Consider the following 18,607-nt stretch of genomic DNA (forward strand, 5'->3'; position numbering starts at 1 on the left):
AAGATGGGATCCTTGAATAACTGTGTTGTTAAATTAGATTTGAGTTCTAGATTACATCTTGAATTTTGTTTATAGTCCCAACCATGTGCGGATTAAGCTAACTTGTAGAGTGTTTCTCTAATTTCTACTTAATAATTCTTAGAACAAAAACCCTACATGAGACTTGAACAAACGAATAAATTTTAGGGATTTCTTTTGCCTTATCACTTATAAGTCTTAACGCATAAATTTAAATTTCGTATAGGAAGCTAAAATTAGAAGGTGTGAAATTGGCTCATGAGACAAACAATATGCATCGATCAAAACAGAGGAAAATAAATAAACACGAGAAAAAAAATAGATAGATTGATCGTCCATTTTAACCTCTCTGCCTTAGCTTGCTTCTAAGGCAGAGGAAAATTCAATTTTCTTCTCTCAAAGTAAAAAAGTACAGAGAAAAACGTTTTGAGCAAAAATGGCTTTTCAAGACTTTGACAAGATTCAAGAACGCGTAAATGCAGAGAGGAAACGTAAATTCAGGAAGAGAATCATCTTTGGAATCGTCTCTGCGCTTGTTGTTGTTGCTGCCATTATTGGAGGTGCTTTTGCTTATGTTACATATGAAAACAAAACTCAAGAACAAGGGAAAACTACAAACAACAAAAGTAAAGATAGCCCCACCAAAAGCGAGAGCCCGAGCCGGAAACCACCATCATCCGCAGCACAAACTGTGAAAGCTGGCCAGGTCGATAAGATTATCCAAACACTTTGCAATTCCACTCTTTACAAACCAACTTGCGAGAATACTCTTAAAAATGGGACAAAGACAGATACTCCTCTATCTGACCCTAGGAGCCTGTTAACGTCTGCCATTGTAGCTGTCAATGACGATCTAGACAGAGTATTTAAAAAGGTTTTGAGCCTGAAAACAGAGAACAAAGATGACAAAGACGCTATAGCTCAGTGTAAGTTGCTTGTAGATGAAGCTAAGGAAGAACTTGGCACCTCCATGAAAAGAATCAACGACACAGAGGTTAATAACTTTGCGAAAATAGTTCCCGATTTAGACAGTTGGCTAAGCGCAGTCATGTCTTATCAAGAAACATGTGTCGATGGATTTGAAGAAGGGAAACTCAAAACGGAGATACGTAAGAATTTCAATTCTTCTCAAGTTTTGACAAGTAATTCACTCGCGATGATAAAATCTTTAGACGGATATATATCCTCGGTTCCAAAGGTTAAAACGCGACATCTTCTTGAAGCAAGATCTTCTGCTAAAGAGACAGATCATATTACGTCTTGGTTAAGCAACAAGGAGAGACGAATGTTAAAAGCTGTTGATGTGAATGCATTGAAACCTAATGCTACAGTGGCTAAAGATGGTAGTGGAAATTTCACAACCATTAACGATGCACTTAAAGCAATGCCTGCTAAGTACCAAGGAAGGTACAAAACCGTCTCATAATGATACTTCATATTTGGTTTCATAAGTTACTACCAAACTTTTTGCTTAGTAAAATTTTGTTTTTGTAGGTACACCATCTATATCAAACATGGAGTTTATGATGAATCTGTGATTATTGACAAGAAGAAACCTAATGTTACAATGATCGGTGATGGATCACAGAAGACAATCGTGACGGGCAACAAAAGCCACGCAAAGAAAATCCGCACTTTCGTCACAGCAACATTTGGTATGTCCTGTTTTCCTAAGAAACAATTAAGGCTTCAATTTGAGGTGCAATAACCTTCTTTGTGCTTGATTTACTTATAGTGGCACAAGGAGAAGGATTCATGGCACACTCCATGGGGTTCAGGAACACGGCTGGGCCAGAGGGACACCAAGCTGTCGCAATCCGTGTCCAATCCGACCGTTCTGTTTTCCTAAACTGTCGATTTGAAGGCTACCAAGACACGTTATATGCGTACACTCACCGCCAATATTACAGAAGTTGTGTCATTGTAGGAACAGTCGATTTCATCTTCGGTGATGCCGCCGCCATATTCCAGAACTGTGACATCTTTATCAGAAAAGGTTTACCGGGGCAGAAGAACACGGTGACGGCTCAAGGACGAGTGGATAAGTTTCAGACGACAGGCTTTGTGATCCACAACTGTACAATTGCTCCAAACGAAGATCTTAAACCCGTAAAGGCAGAGTTCAAGAGCTACCTCGGCCGGCCGTGGAAAACACATTCTCGAACCGTCGTGATGGAATCAACGATCGAGGATGTGATCGATCATGTTGGTTGGTTGAGATGGCAAGAGACGGATTTTGCTATCGACACATTGTCTTATGCGGAATACAAGAATGATGGTCCAAGCGGAGCAACCGTTTCTAGGGTTAAATGGCCTGGATTTAGGGTTTTAAACAAGGAAGAGGCGATGAAATATACGGTGGGGCCATTCTTACAAGGGGAATGGATCCGTGAGATGGGGTCTCCGGTTAAGCTTGGCCTTTATGATGCTTGATAAACACGTAAGGTGGTGCCTTTTTTTTTTTTTTTTTTTTTATTGATGTGGGTAAAGAAGAAATTGCATCTTGGAGTACAAGATAAAAGAACATAAACTTAGTTGAGGCAAAGTTAAAAGGTTTTGTGCTAAAGATTGATTTCTACTCAAATCTTTTGACACTAAACAAGTTTTAAGGCGTTTCGTAATGAATGATATTCCTAATCAATAATAACGAAAATGTAAGATATGAATTTTGTTCTTTTTTAAGTAACATACAAAAATCTATTAACCCTTTCGGTAATATGATCTGTTCAACTTCAGCCGATCGACTTAATCTCCCCATAACTGTCCCCTTTTATCAATCTTTTTATCCAAAACCGTGTAATACCACAATACACCAACTTAGAAGAACATTACAAGAAAACACAAAACAAAATGATAAGGAACAAAAAACAGGAACATTCACAATAGAAACACTGAGCCATTTTAGATATTCAAGCCATCACTAAACGTTACCCCCGTAGAAGGCAGCCAAAGATTTCCTTTAATGAACTGAGAAACGGTGAAGTTGTTAGCCTGCTCCGAGTTGTTAAAGACGTGGTAACCAGGCCATTTGACTCGGCTGCTGAGTCCTGAACCAGGCCCGTAGTTCATGAACTCTCCGTAGAAGAGTGTGTCCAACGCAAAGTCAGCGTTCCACTCGAGCCATCCTTCGGGTCTCACAACGTCGCTCATGTTGTTTCTAATGAAAACCGTTCTTGAATATAGCTTCCATGGCCTTCCTAGATACGTCCGTGTCGTGTTTAGGTATGGGACCAAATCTGCGTCCGCCGAGATATTGCTGAATTGAATTGAGAATCCTGAAGGTGAGCAAAATTTTAAAAGGTCCAAGTTAGAATCGTTATATTATGGTTCATGCATAGATTGATTGTAAGTTTTTACTATCTAAGCTGCCTTATGCTAATATAATATATATATACATTTATGTTGTTAAGGAAACAATTGTGCTTTAATATATGAAACATATACATGAGAACAATTACTTCACGTTCAAGAAACTATCATACTAAAAAAACCTTAAAACCCTATTTATGTTTTTGTTAATTACCTGAGGGTTGGTTCACATCTTTCCGGCCTTGTGCAGTGATGGTGTTCTTTTGGTTAGGGAGTCCTCTTTTAGCCAAAATTTGACAATTTTGAAACACAACAGTCCCATCCCCAAATATAAAATCTACTGTTCCCGTGATGGTGCACTCACGGTAGAACTGACGCATGGTGTGCGTGTAGAGTGTATCTTGATAACCCCTCATCGCACATCTGTAGAACACAGAGAGGTCAGAGTCTGATCTCAGTGCTACCGCCTGATGCTTCTCTGGCCCCGCTGTGTTCTGGAACGTTATATCTCTCGCTAAGAATCCTCTTCCGCTTACCGCTAAAATATTTGTGTCACAATGTTTCAACTTCATTAGAATTAAGAAAAGAAAATAAATTTTTTATGAAAACATGAATTAGCAGCAAAAAAAATCTTATTACCAAATGTAGCTGATCGGAAAGTGGTCCACCCGTCAATGAAACTGCGGTTACCGGAAATAACAGTCACATCAATGCCATCACCTATCATTACAATGTTCCATTTCTTCTTCTTGATCTCAACATTCTCCAAATATAAACCCTTTTTTATGTATATAACGAAACGTGTGGAGCTATAATCAGGAGCTTCCTTAATGGCGTCCATTATCTTTGTGAAGTTGCATGTCCCATCCAATGCTACGCAAACGTCGTAACTCCTACCGTTTGTCTCTAATAGTTTGCGATCTTCCGATCTAACCCAGTCTGGGAATTGAAGGCTTTCGTCGTCGTCTGTGTCTCTAAGTTTGCGGCCAGGTGGGGCCTTTGGTCCTTTGGCAATAGGGCCAGGTTTAGAAATTGGCTTGGGTTTCTGCTCGGGTTGTACAAGTGGTAACAATTCCCTAAGCATAGAATATAGTTGATCAAGGCTGCCTGAAATGATAAATTATTATTAACGTTAAAAAAATAATTAAACAAACCGACTTGAACCAGAATTTATAACGTGAAACCCTAACGAAATTGCATGATTACCAAAAAACGTAAATAAATTCTTCTAACCAAGATTTTGTAAGATTACAATAACAAGTTATTAATTTACCAGCGACAAGGGATTTGACGAGACCAGAGGTACCCTGGAAGCCTTCCATACAAGTGTCTTGGTTGGAGAGAGCAGCACTTAACCATGTCCTTGTGTCCGATCCCACGTCCCCTGTTCCGTTGCCCTTACCTGGTGCAGTGGTCCCATTCAAAATCATCACACGCATTCTCTTATATTAATCACTTGATGATACTCATGATTTTATTCTTATCTTTCAACACTATCATTTTCATATATTCACACTTACATTTATTACAAATCTAAATCCACGTTCTGTGTCCCTACTACGCACATGCCATTTACTATAATGATTATAGGATTTGCTTTCATTTCATCAACGAGAATGCACAACGTTGATGTAACATCATCATCACTTTGACATCAACATTTAAAATTAAAATTAACTTTAAAATTACACGAGAAATTTTGTCTAATATCTATTGAAAGATATGTACAATTACGAGAAAGATTTTTGTTTAAGCTCTTTTGTTTCACTTTTGTCTAAGCTGAAATAACAAAATAGTGAAATACACGAAGAAATTCAATATTTTTGTGATGTGATGCAAAATTGTATTTGTTGAATAGTACATAGTATTATAGTACTAATAGGATTGGTCAAAGAACCATGCACCTACTAACCGTATCGCAATCAATTCCGTGCCGGCTTTCAAATTTAATGCAGCAAGTGCAAAATAAATCTTCTTTTCCTATTTGTAAATAAACTTGTACTTACTATATTACTACTACCTTAGTATTAAACACCATGATCCATGAACGATCATTTATTCATTATTCTATGGTACATCATCTTTTATTGGAGTCGTGGAGAATCTAACTAGATAAATTCCAAACCAGTAGAGTTGTACAGGTGTATTGTCTATCTTGTTTTACAAGAGTATGTAGTAATTGCTGTTTTATGTACATATTATTAATTGATAATCTATAAAAGACTAAAATTCCATTACGATCTTATACGTCACATTAGTTTCCTCCTTCACCTATAATTCTTTTCTGTTTGATGTGTAATGTGCATAAGCGCTAATCAGTTATTTAGGTGTTTCCTAGCGTATATACCATTTAGACGCAGATTAATGTAATAGTTTTTCTATTTCATTTTGTATTTATATGTATAATTGTTCTATATTATCCTGATTTGTATATGTAATTCTTATAAAGAAATTAAACAAACATTATAAAGAAATTAACCGAACAGCTGGACTGATTAATGTGTCGCTTAACTGTCATTTGTTATTTAGTCAAAATCATGGCGTTTGAATAATTTCAATCGTCTTGTTTTTTTGAACCAAAAAAAGAAAGAAAGAATAATTTCAATCGTCTACACAACTGAGTTTAAAAATCTTTCTCTTTTAATTGGTAGGAATGAAAAAAGGCAACAAGTTATACCAAGTAATCGCACTACTCCAATTTGTATATCATTTTTCAAATTTCACTTAAGCAAATACATATTGATTTAGGCTTAGCTAACAGTATTTAATCTCATAACAATAATTTTGACCTTGTTGGAATAAAAAAAAAATGCATTCAAAGTTTCCAACACTATAAGGATGTGGTAAATTAAACTAGAGTTTAAGGTGCGTACCTTTTGGATTCTCAGAAGCAGAAGCAGACCAACTCAGCTCCTCTGAAGAAAAGTCAAGCAGATCAAGGCAATCGGAAACTGCATTCTGCAGTCGGCGGCCTCCGCTAAAATCCGCAAACTGAGACAATATCGAACTCACTTGTCTTATCACTACCACAATTGTGTTTATGGAGCTCACAAACTCGCTTGCCGGAACTTTCAAGTACTCATATTGCAAATTCTCCTCCGATGAGACACACAGACCCAATATCAAGAAGATCAAGAAATACTTCAAACATGACATTTTTCTTTTTTCTTCTGAAGGTAGCTTAAGTTTGTAGCAATAACAAATAAAATAATTAGAAAAAGAAAAGAAAGTTTGTGGTTTTTGATGATATCGAAGTTTCTTCTTGAGTCAGTGGAACCTATAAAAAGAAGGAGATGTATTAAATTCCAACCACCCCTCTGTCCACTTCTAAACAGTTAGTCTAATTTTTAATTGGGACTTAACTTCATTATCCCACCCAACATTTGGGTTCCTTCATCGTTGATATTTCAACACTAATATTTATGAGATCTCTTAATTATATAACTCAACCGTCCAGTCCACACATTCAATTATATTCTCAGCTGCGGTCGTATCCGGCACTAGCATACGTACCGGAGGCAGCTGTAGGCCTGGGCATTCGGGTACCCATTCGGGTTCGGTTCTTTTTTTCGGGTATCGGGTCTATTCGGGGGTAGGGGATCAAGACCCATTCGGGTATTCTAAAAATTTGGTTCGGGTTCGGTTCGGGTTCGGGTCGGTTCGGGTATTTTAATAAAAAAGCAAAATACCCGAAAATAACTAAAAATACCCGGAATATTTTCAAGTTCGGGTCGGGTTTGGGTTTTTAACTCATATATACCCAAATCTAACCGAAATACCCGATTTCTCGAAAATACATTGGTTACTCTTTACCCAAATATAACCAAAAATATCTAAAATACCTAATATATTCGGTTTTATGATTGTAATTTTAGGTATTTCGGGTATTATAAAAATAAAAATAACTAATATTTTTAGGTGTATATTTATATTCGGGTACATTCGGGTACATTCGGGTACATTCGGGTATTGGATTCGGTTCGGATTCGTTTCGGGTTTTTTTCGGGTAGGAGGTTAGGACCCATTCGGGTATTTTTAAAAATCGGGTTCGGGTTCGGTTCGGGTATTGTTCGGGTTTTTCAGTTCGGATATTCGGTTCCGGGTATTTTGCCCAGGCCTAGGCAGCTGTTTCACACATCCACCGTCATATCAATCTTAATTATACTCCACAACATTTTCGCAGGCAGTGTTGCTTACAGATTGGGCCTCAAATGGGCTGACCCGATAAACATTTCGCAATTTGCTTGTTTAGTTCTTCTCTTCCTTTAGTAGATTTCTGCAGATTATACATATCCATGCCATTATGCACCACACACCCGAATTTCACCCTGAACTATCAGAACAAAAGTGTTGTCTAATAAAAAAGGTCTTAGTGAATCAGACCACACGTCCTACATGTAAGTTACAACCCTTGTTCTAAAAATTGGCCGCCTAGCCGCCTAGGCGCTGATCGGAGGAGCACCGCGGCGATTTTGTCCAAATCGGTAAGAAAAATTGGAGATCCGATTTTTGTCCGCCTGGACCGCCTAGGCGGCCGCCTAGCCCGCCTAGACTGCGCCTAGACCATTTTTTTTTTCTTTTTTTTTTTTTACTTTTTTTTTCATCTAAAATTCAAAACGTCCTACTAATGTTCGTAATTTGTATAAAAATCATAAATTTGAAATTAAAATCTTGTTTTCATGTGTTTAATACAATTTTAAAAACAATATTATATAAATTACTTAATTATAATAGATTAATATGTTTTTAAAATATTAAATAGCCCTAAAACTAATCTCCGATTAATCCCCGTGTAATCCCCGATTTTCTTGCTAGGCGCTAGGCGCACCCTCACCGCCCGACTAGCGCCTAGCGATTTTTTGAACACGGGTTACAACTGGTCTTAACATAGTTTTAATGCATGTTAATATCACTTGATCTAAAGGAGACTGGGGACTAGTATTTGGTTTATAATGATCTGATGACTAACGTTAAGCATCATTTTTAATTTTGATGTTTTTTTGTTTCTTCTGATAATTGAGTTTGGATTGTGTGATCTTGGTTCGTATTTTTGATTGGCACACTTGAATGTGTTAATTCGATTGAACTCATCAATGTATTTAGTTGTGAATGCTATAATCCACCTGGTATCAAAAACTCCATGAAATAGAGTTGAGTCTTTGCTCTCAAGTTCGTAAATTCATTAGAGAGTGATGGTTTTCGTCTTAAAACATGTAATACCAATGGTTGATTTCCGTTATTTTTACTGTATATTTTGATTAATGCGTTACCAAAAAGAAAATCAAAGAAATAGCCATTGGGCCATAAAGAGAAAGAAGCCCAATTTTAATGTGGGTTTCGTTGGAAATTGAGCAGATAAAATGGCAGAAGTGATGTCTTTTTTTCCACTCGGAGAAGAATTTTGATTAGTGATCTCCAAGTCCAAACTTAAAATTTGTAATACAAGACTCGACAAAATTTTGTCCGTATTCTCTAATACAAGATACTACAATCGTGGCTCGATCTACCCACTGACGCCTGACGGTCTTCGTTTTTGCGGTCGTCAGCTTATGTCCCTGCTCACGTGACACAATTAAACTTTGACCCAAACATAAACCGTTGTGTCTAAACCATATTTTTTATCGTACGAACGAACTAAAACATTGTTATAATCCTAGTATTCAGAGTTCAGAGTATCTATCTAACTTTACACACAGTAGTACTTATTGTCAAACGACACCGTTTTAACAACGTCCTTTCTGAACAAAAGAACGGTGAAGCAAGAACCAAAGACTTCCAAGAGAGAGAGAGAGAGAGAGAGCTTGTGTTTCCCGATTAGTTTTGCCTTAAATTTTTTTTGTCATTCCCTTTCCATTTTCGCCGTTTTTTTTGCTTCTTCCGAATCGCCGGATTATTTCATCGACCACTTTTTGTCCCAAAGAAACCACACAATATGCCTCCACTCTCTCCTCTCAAGATCTGATCCGATTCTACCTTTTCGTTTCTCTCAAACCCTAATCTTAAATCAGATTGGCGTTTGATCTTCTCCTTCTCGTCTTTTTAATCCAAAATTAGAGATTCAGTTCTGTTCTCTCTGAATTCTATCTGGGCTTTCCAAATTCCATTACTTTTCCCCAATTCTGGTTTTTGTTTTCAATAAATGTGGTAGATCGAGACCCGAGATTTCGTTTTTGGGGAGGTGGGCTTGGGGGTTGCATGAGGATTTGGTGTTTTTCTTGCTTCACCGACGAAGACGAAGACGAGGAAGACGAAAACGGCGGCAGAGTGAAGAAACAGTCTTTAGCAACGGCCATGGAGAACAATAACGGCGATGGTGATTTTGTAAATTTCGGTGAAAACGAGAGGGCACCAAGAGTCCCACGTTGGAGGCTCAGGCTGTGTGCGGAGGAAGGTGAAGCAGCAGGGGCTGAATTGGAGCGTTTATGGACCTCTGAGATTCGCTTGCATCAGTTGGTTCAGGGTGAGAGTAGCAATGCGGTGGCAGCAGCTGAGGAGGATAGTACGATGGAGGAAGCTGATCATGATTCGTATCACAAGCGTGCCAAAGTCTACTCTGGGCTTGCGTGAGCTCTCTAACTCCTTTTCTTGGCTTTTGTGTTTCCTGCGAAAGAAGCATTTTTTAAAAGTGGATCTTGATAGAAACAGGTCGAAATTGGGTTATGAACAAGTTCTTAAACTCTGTTCCAACATCCTTGTAGCGAGTTTGCAGCTGCCTCTGTTTTTATCTTGGTTTTTTCAATTTTAGTTTAGTGTAGAATCGATTTCTTGGATTTTTTTGTTTTTGTTTTAAGGCGTATCAGCGTCATCAGGAATGATATATTAGTTGACATCAATCCTTTATCTGTCATTTATTTTTCTGTTCTTTTCCATGTATTTCTGACACTGAAGTTCAATTGCAGTGAGTGCCGGTCGGTTTCCGGGGTATCTTCAGATGCTGGAAATTCTGTTTCGTCGGTGGAGAGAAATGTTAGTTTTGGCATTGCCCCTTCTTCCCGGTCGGATACTGATATGTTTTGCCAGAATTTCATCTTGAATTATAGTCGGAAAGATGGGAAAAAAGATGATGGAGATGATAATGGTTCTTCAGACGCAGAAGATTTTGAAGTTCATATTGATTTGACTGATGACCTCTTACATATGGTATTCATTTTTTTTCTTGCATTTTAAGATAAATATGTAGGTATCCTTATCTTTGTTTAAATTTTTTCCTTCTTTCAGGTATTCTCGTTCTTGAATCATGTCGACCTCTGTCGCTCTGCTATGGTATGTCGGCAGTGGAGAGTAGCTAGTGCTCATGAGGATTTCTGGAAGGTCTTGAACTTTGAAAATATAAGGATTTCTATGGAACAATGTAAGTTGTTCTTCATTACATACATTAAAGCTGTCTTTTATGTTATTTGCCGTTTGAGGAAAACAAACTATTGTAGGTGTCTTTTATAGAAATGCTTGTAAAACATATTAGCTGCTGATTGTTGAAACCTTAAAAGAATTTGAGATTGACAACGGGTTTATTGAGTCTTGTACATTTGTTTGCCATTCAGTGAGTGCAATAGAAATTGAACATTGGGGGCATTCATTCTGCATTTTTTAATGATGAGATTGGCCTTCAAAAGCAAATCTTAGCTACCAAGATACCTCTGATTTGTATTTTATTTATTCCAAGACCCTATGTTACTCAAACTCGTATTTATTCGGAAGACATTAATAGTGGGATAAAATATAACCTCCTGTGGCTTTATGTGCAGTTGAAAACATGTGTAGTCGCTATCCAAATGCTACTGAAGTGAATGTTTATGGCGCTCCTGCTGTTAACGCTCTGGCTATGAAAGCCGCTACCACTTTGAGGTATCTGTCTTGTTTAGCCTCGGATATCGTTTTCATAAATTAAACTAATAAATGTCATTCGTAATGCTTTTGATCTGTTTCAGGAATCTTGAGGTCTTAACAATAGGAAAGGGTCATATCAGTGAAAGCTTTTTCCAGGCATTAGGGGAGTGTAATATGTTAAGGAGTGTGACTGTAAGTGACGCTATTCTGGGAAATGGTGCTCAGGAAATACACCTGAGTCATGATAGGCTACGTGAACTTAAAATTACAAAATGCCGTGTTATGCGTTTGTCTATCAGGTGAAGTTATTTTCAATAAATCATTCTCATTCTCATTCATTTATGTGTATCTCATTCTTAATTATATTCTATCTTTTAGGTGTCCGCAGCTCAGGTCTCTATCATTAAAAAGAAGCAACATGTCACAGGCGATGCTTAACTGTCCACTCCTCCAACTTCTTGATATAGCCTCGTGCCATAAGCTCTTGGATGCTGCTATCCGTTCAGCAGCCACTTCGTGTCCTCAATTAGAGTCGCTAGACGTTTCTAACTGTTCCTGTGTCAGTGATGAAACTTTGCGTGAAATAGCCCAGGCTTGTGCTAATCTCCATATTCTTAATGCTTCATACTGCCCCAATATATCTCTTGAGGTTGGTCCTGTTATCTAACGTTCTCCATCCCCTCTCCTCTCTTGTGCTGTCTCATTCTCATATTTCTGACTTGTGTGCCCTTTCTTCTTTGCAGTCAGTACATCTTCCCATGTTGACAGTTCTCAAGCTTCATAGCTGTGAGGGTATAACATCCGCGTCTATGACTTGGATTGCTAATAGCCCTGCACTAGAGGTTTGTGATTGCTTTTTCTTTTTCCACACACATGTATATTGTTCTACAACCTTCACCTAGAGACCACTGTTTCCAGTTGAGTTAACCACATATATTCTATTGCAGGTTTTAGAGCTTGATAATTGCAACCTGTTGACATCTGTATCTCTGCATCTCTCGCGTTTGCAGAGTATAAGCCTAGTCCATTGTCGCAAGTATAGTCCTCATCTTTGGTTTCCTTTCAACCTGCAGATATTGTGATGAGTATTCATACCTTTCTTATTATTTCACTCAGTTATCTTCTTTTCGCTGTGTTTAACAGATTCACAGAACTGAACTTGCAAAGCACCATGCTTTCGTCGATCACTGTTTCAAACTGTCCAGCGCTTCGCCGTATCACAATCACTTCCAACTCCCTTCGAGTATGCACTTTGTTATGATGGTTTGGTTATTGCAGTTCCATTTGGCTGAAAATTTTGATCTGATAAACTTGTTGATAATTCGTTGTTTTGATTGCAGCGATTAGCTCTGCAGAAACAGGAGAATTTGACGACATTAGTTCTACAATGCCATTCCTTGCAAGAAGTGGATCTCTCTGATTGTGAATCATTGTCTAACAGTGTTTGCAAAATATTTAGTGATGATGGTGGATGCCCAATGCTGAAGTCATTGATTCTTGACAATTGTGAGGTGTGATACAGTTTCTTCCATGTTTTTGCCTACAGCTATTGGCTGCAGAGGATAACCGAATGAAATTTATAGTGAAACAATTATTGAAATGAAAGTCGGCGGTGTTGATATTTCGCTGTTTGGTTAATTGATTATAATTTTTTTTTATCATCTTGTAGAGTTTAACAGCAGTGCGGTTCTGCAATTCATCGCTAGCAAGTCTTTCCCTTGTTGGTTGTCGTGCTGTTACTTCTCTTGAGTTGAAGTGCCCTCGCATAGAGCAGATCTGTTTGGATGGATGTGATCATCTTGAAACTGCATTTTTCCAACCTGTGAGTGTTACTTTTCTCATATCAAATAACCAAAATATCTTAACTGATGGATTTCTTGCTTCTTCCTTCTGGTTGTGAATAGGTCGCTCTGCGGTCTCTAAATTTAGGAATATGCCCAAAATTGAGTGTGCTCAATATTGAAGCACCTTATATGGTGTCCCTTGAATTGAAAGGTTGTGGTGTACTGTCTGAAGCATCCATTTTTTGTCCTCTATTAACATCTTTAGATGCGTCTTTCTGCAGGTAATATTTTTTTTTTTTTCTGTTATTCTCTATATATGTGACTGATTTTATCGTGCTGCTAATCATTTTCCCCCATTCCAGTCAACTGAGGGATGACTGTCTGTCTGCAACCACTGCTTCTTGCCCACTCATTGAGTCACTGGTGCTAATGTCATGCCCTTCTATTGGCTCCGATGGCTTGTCTTCCTTGAACGGGCTCCCAAATTTGACTGTTCTTGATTTATCGTACACTTTCTTGATGAATTTGGAGCCCGTCTTCAAGTCTTGTGTTCAACTGAAGGTAATTAAAGCATTAAGACTTGTATGATGCTGGATGTTTCCCTTTTCGTCAGCAGTAGAGCATATACATTATCTTGTAAATGAAAACTTCTTGAGTTATGTTGTGTGCATTCTTTGTATATCAGCTATTCATGATTCATATTGCTTTTGGGCTTACTTTGAGACTTTTATTGTTTAGGTACTCAAATTACAAGCCTGTAAATATCTTACTGACTCATCATTGGAGCCTCTATACAAAGAAGGTGCTTTACCGGCACTTGAGGAGTTGGACCTGTCATATGGAACTCTCTGTCAGACTGCGATAGATGATCTACTTGCGTGCTGTACACACTTGACCCATTTGAGCTTGAACGGTTGTGTAAACATGCATGACCTTGATTGGGGTTCAACCAGTGTACATCTATTTGATTACTTTGGGGTCTATAGTTCTAGTGAGAATACCCAGGAACCAGCTGAAACAGCCAATCGGTTACTGCAAAACCTAAACTGTGTGGGTTGCCCCAATATTAGAAAAGTGTTGATACCACCTGCGGCTCGCTTTTACCATTTATCAACACTGAACCTTTCGTTATCGGTCAATCTGAAGGAGGTTGATCTCTCCTGTTCCAACCTGGTTTTACTTAATTTAAGGTTTGAGCTTTTGCATTTGCTATATAACTTATATTCTTTATCTTCCATGAAATGAGTGGTTATTCTAATTGCTAATTCCATTTCGAATCAAAATGCATTGTCTAGCAACTGTTGTTCTCTGGAAGTATTGAAGCTTGGCTGTCCAAGATTGGCTAGTCTCTTTCTTCAGGTATGTTTTTGCCCCATAACTGGCACATTTTATATTGTTATTGTCTGGGTTTTCTGAAGCTAGTTAGATAAGCTCAGATATGGGTCTATATGTTTTAAAGATGGATATCTTCTCTTAAACAGAATTACTTGTACAAATGTTATCACTAAACACACTTTGGTACCTTTGTCTTTGGTAGTCTTGTAACATGGACGAAGCAGGAGTTGAAGCGGCTATATCAGGATGCAGCTCGCTCGAGACATTGGATCTCCGTTTCTGTCCAAAGGTACTAAGTATTAACAAGAAACGAGTGTTTACTTCGATATTCGAAAATTAGCAACTAATCCATTTTGGTGTAACAATTAAAACCTTGTCTTTGTCATTAACAGATATCCTCGGTGAGCATGACAAAGTTCCGAACAGTGTGTCCTAGTTTGAAACGCGTCTTCAGCAGTCCGAATCTCTTGCAAGATTAGGGTTTTGCGCCAAATGTTTGATTATATACAACTTTTTCTGCAGATTATAGAAATAATGTGTTGTGTTGTGTGGTGTTTGGGATGTAAATGGGTCCAAGTCATTAGTTTCAGTTGTGCATATAGGCCTCTGGAGCTTGTACTGTGGCCTTCTTAGTCTGCTTGTGTGATGACACAAACCTAAACAACATTAGTACTTTTTTTGTGTATGTGGTTCATGAAACTGTTGCTACTGTTATATGTAGTTCTTCTCTTTCCCTTATCAATTTGCATTTTAAGCATTGATCCACATCGACTCACGATCCATATTAAGTTTCCATCAGAAACTGTTTGTGGGATAGTACTTAGTACTAGTCTGGATTCTGAAGAGACGATCGGTTCAATTGCAATGTTTTCACATTTCGCGCCTGCAGTTTTTTTTTTTTTTTTTTTTTTTTTTTGGTATGACATAATTAACTAAACAAATGAGATAATGGGGAAGTTTGTGTCTTCTAATAGTCCAAGTGTGAAGTTGGTTCAAAGCTCAAACAGAGCTAAAATACTAAATGAGACATGAAGGCTTCTTGATCGTGAGGAATTGTAACTTGTAACAGTAACAATACTTATTTCTTAAATATGTAGAGATCACCTTCAAATTTCTCATAATAGAGCTCTCTTAGTCCATAGACCGACGAGACAACACCACGTACTCTCTCAATAACTACTCGAAAGATCTCATAATAGACTAATCATATTTAAAACACAAGGAAAACAAATTGTTGAAGATTGCCCAATAGTAGCAAAAACTAAAAAAAAAATGTACTTCAGACTAAAAGAAGAGGAATTAAAAAAAAATTGAAAGAGTAAAAGTTTATGGTTACACAAATTTTTGTAATGAGAAAAATAACAAGAGAATATTTTTTTTTGTCATCTTTTGTACTTTATTAAGAGAATATTATTTATTAATGATAAAGAATATAGTGGAAAATTTTATTATAGAAAAGTATAATATGCCCAACAAATGGAAATACATCTTACAGATCTGGGAAGAAAATATATCAAAGTAAGACAATAATTATTTAAATTGGTATTAGACGATAATGACATCATGTTGGATAAATATAGACTCAAAATAATTATATTTGAGTTTATGAAAAGAAGGATAAAAAAGAAGTCAATATATTAAAAATAAAACAAGAATTAATAGAAATATTCAGAGGTTAACAAAAAAAAATACTCTCTACGTATCAAAAAAATTGATTTTATAGAGTTTTCACACTAATTAAGAAAAACATTTAATTTTAGTTATAAATGCACAATTTATTCATACCAAACCATTTCTCATAGCTATTAACCAATAGTAATTCATCTAATTTTAAAATTCCCAAATAATGATTCTTGAAATTCACAATTTATTAATATTAATTGATAAAAATTTACAGAAAATCAATCTTTTTGATACAAAAATAAAACCTCAAAAATCAATTTTTTGGATACGGAGGGAGTATTCAATGAACTGTTAGTGTTAAGAGAAGAAAAGTTGAAAAGGTATTTGGTAAAATAAATAAATAAATGACGTATGAAAAAGAGGAACAAAAAAGAGTGTTGAATTAGCATTAGCACTAGCATTAGGCCCGTGCATAGCACGGACATAGTATTTATTAATTTTTTATTAAAATTAAAATATATGTTGGCATCAAACATTTATTTTGTTATAATCTAAAATATTTTAATAATTGGGGAATTTAATCAAATACTAATATAAGATAGTATGTATAACAAAAAGGCAAGAAAATAAAAATAAGCTACTAATCTAATTAATTGGTTGGGGTAAGAATAAATACACGTGTAAAATAATTGCTAATTAGGTGGAATCCTCTCTTATCTCCTCATCTCTTTCTCATCTTCCCTTCAATTACCCAGAAAAATTGAGGGTTTTATGTTGAGACCATGGAAAAGTGATAAGCAATTAAACGTGAACTGTATATGATTTACAGATCTAAGGAGAAAATTAAACACTGATCCAAAACATAAAAAATTGGATAATACCGAATGAAAATCTGGAATTGTTTTTTGATCTGCCAAGAGCTTTTGAATGTTTTATTGAGTTTGAAGACATATTTGGCGAAACTGTAAACACATATATTGAGTTAAGCAATCTTTGACAGCTATAACAAAATAAAAAAACTGAAATTGGAGATGGTAAATTGATAGATCGGGGTGAAAAAAGTAACTGATTTCTGAGACTAATCGATGTATGATGATGAGAAGATCATTTTTTCTTTTATAGATACAGTAGTTATCGAAATTTTGGAGGAGAAGAAGTGGAAGAAGTAGAGATCGTGGGATGAAAGAAAAAAAGAATTTTGAGAAAAAAAAAAAAAGCCAAATAAAAACGGTAGATATTAGATATGAGTACACAGAATCTTCCGTGAAAAAAAAAGAGTAAGAAAATTGTACTAAGCTGATGTGTCAATCAGAGAATGCATCAGTTATTGAAAAAGTAGCTGTTGATTTAGTATAATTAGATATACGGATGTTATTCAAAATTAAGAAAGAAATAAACGTCCTATGCAGGAGTTATAAACTTTTGGTAAGATAAGTCGAAATCAACCTGAGATTGGAACAAAAATTAATTGGGGAAATGCAAAGATTAATATATCCAGACATCTAGTCAAAGAAAGCCAAAAATATTAGAGAAATTGCATTGGATAACTTAAAAAAAAATAAAAATTAAGAAACTAACACCAACAAAAAATAAAAGTGATATTCTCTATATTTTATATAACTATGACAGTTTTACCCTTCTTTCTTCTTCTTCTTCTGTCTTACGATACTTTCATGGCCGTCACCCCGACGACCGCTACTAACACCATCAACGGCACTGCTACCACCGCCATTAACATCACTGCCGCCGCCACCACCGAACTTTCGCCTTTGTTCTCCTTCCCTTGCAACTACTGAATCTACTTCTCGAGCTTCTGATCGCAAATCTCCGTCGGTGCATCTACCTCTTGAACCTCCAATCACAAATCTCTCTCCTTGCTGTTTGCTGATCTCTCCTTGCCACTGATCTTATCACAGATAGTTGATTTCTTTCAAGACCAAAAATGTCTTTTCCCTTATCTCTATGTTACTTTCTTAATTTTGATACATATGATGCTATATTCTTAATTTAGTTAGCAAATATAGTTATTCACCAAAATTACCCAAAATATTATGGCAAGAAAAACTCTAGATTTAGACTCTAGTGTTTGTCCAAAAAAAAAAAGACTCTAGTGTTTAATGCCAGAATCTAATGATTGACATACCACTTTGTACCTACCAATTTCAAACCCTTTTTTTTTTTTTTTTTTTTTCTGTTACTTCAAATCTCTTCATCAGTAAATTTACAAGTTTCATCTAACTGGTTTTAACTTTTAAGTTCAACTTCACTTCATGCAATTTTAAAAAAGCACACAAACCTTGGAAGGTTTGATTTATATTTGTAGCTAGGATTGAAAACTACAATCCTAATATATCCTCTCTTTTTTAATATCCTCTTGCTTTGATGTGAATGCAATATTACAGTGGAATTGTAGTTCTCACTAGCTAGTGTTGTTAACTCTACGTAGTCACTTGATTTACTTATAATATATTATAATTAGACCCGGCCTTTTACCAATTTCTATAAAACATTGGTATTGGACCTCATATTTTTTAGGTCCATTTTGTTGAGATTTTTTTTTTAGCCTTAAAATTAGTAAAAAATTTCTCAAAAGTAGCAAAAATGCCACATAATTAACAAAAAAATATTCAATAATTAGTAAAAAAGTTATATAATTAACAAAAATATCTAAAAATTAATAAATAAAAATTATGAATGTCCAATAATTATAA

The 18,607-nt window shown here is 36.2% G+C and overlaps 3 protein-coding genes across 3 annotated transcripts; 2 read left to right on the plus strand and 1 right to left on the minus strand.

Annotated features, from left to right (window-relative positions):
* The first annotated feature begins 84 nt into the window (after window positions 1-84).
* LOC9303265 (putative pectinesterase/pectinesterase inhibitor 45) lies at window positions 85-2,864 on the plus strand. Its single transcript, XM_002867147.2, has 3 exons — window positions 85-1,425; window positions 1,513-1,673; window positions 1,754-2,864. The coding sequence occupies exons 1-3, from the start codon at window positions 455-457 to the stop codon at window positions 2,449-2,451; spliced, it is 1,830 nt and encodes a 609-aa protein (XP_002867193.1). The 5' UTR covers window positions 85-454; the 3' UTR covers window positions 2,452-2,864.
* Window positions 2,764-6,577, minus strand: LOC9303266 (probable pectinesterase/pectinesterase inhibitor 44). Its single transcript, XM_002869173.2, has 5 exons — window positions 6,201-6,577; window positions 4,601-4,729; window positions 3,967-4,434; window positions 3,542-3,865; window positions 2,764-3,293 (listed from the first exon to the last, which is right to left on the minus strand). The coding sequence occupies exons 1-5, from the start codon at window positions 6,481-6,483 to the stop codon at window positions 2,920-2,922; spliced, it is 1,578 nt and encodes a 525-aa protein (XP_002869219.1). The 5' UTR covers window positions 6,484-6,577; the 3' UTR covers window positions 2,764-2,919.
* Window positions 6,578-8,996: 2,419 nt separating this feature from the next.
* Window positions 8,997-15,032, plus strand: LOC9305291 (F-box/LRR-repeat protein 15). The gene is made up of 17 exons (XM_002867148.2): window positions 8,997-9,890; window positions 10,227-10,467; window positions 10,546-10,678; window positions 11,073-11,172; window positions 11,256-11,453; window positions 11,533-11,803; window positions 11,898-11,996; window positions 12,102-12,190; window positions 12,298-12,397; window positions 12,495-12,665; window positions 12,824-12,976; window positions 13,059-13,219; window positions 13,301-13,499; window positions 13,677-14,128; window positions 14,234-14,297; window positions 14,476-14,562; window positions 14,666-15,032. The coding sequence occupies exons 1-17, from the start codon at window positions 9,523-9,525 to the stop codon at window positions 14,750-14,752; spliced, it is 2,973 nt and encodes a 990-aa protein (XP_002867194.1). The 5' UTR covers window positions 8,997-9,522; the 3' UTR covers window positions 14,753-15,032.
* The last annotated feature ends 3,575 nt before the right edge of the window (window positions 15,033-18,607 follow it).

This window comes from Arabidopsis lyrata (genome assembly GCF_000004255.2).
Source record: "Arabidopsis lyrata subsp. lyrata unplaced genomic scaffold ARALYscaffold_7, whole genome shotgun sequence".
NCBI lineage: Eukaryota > Viridiplantae > Streptophyta > Magnoliopsida > Brassicales > Brassicaceae > Arabidopsis > Arabidopsis lyrata.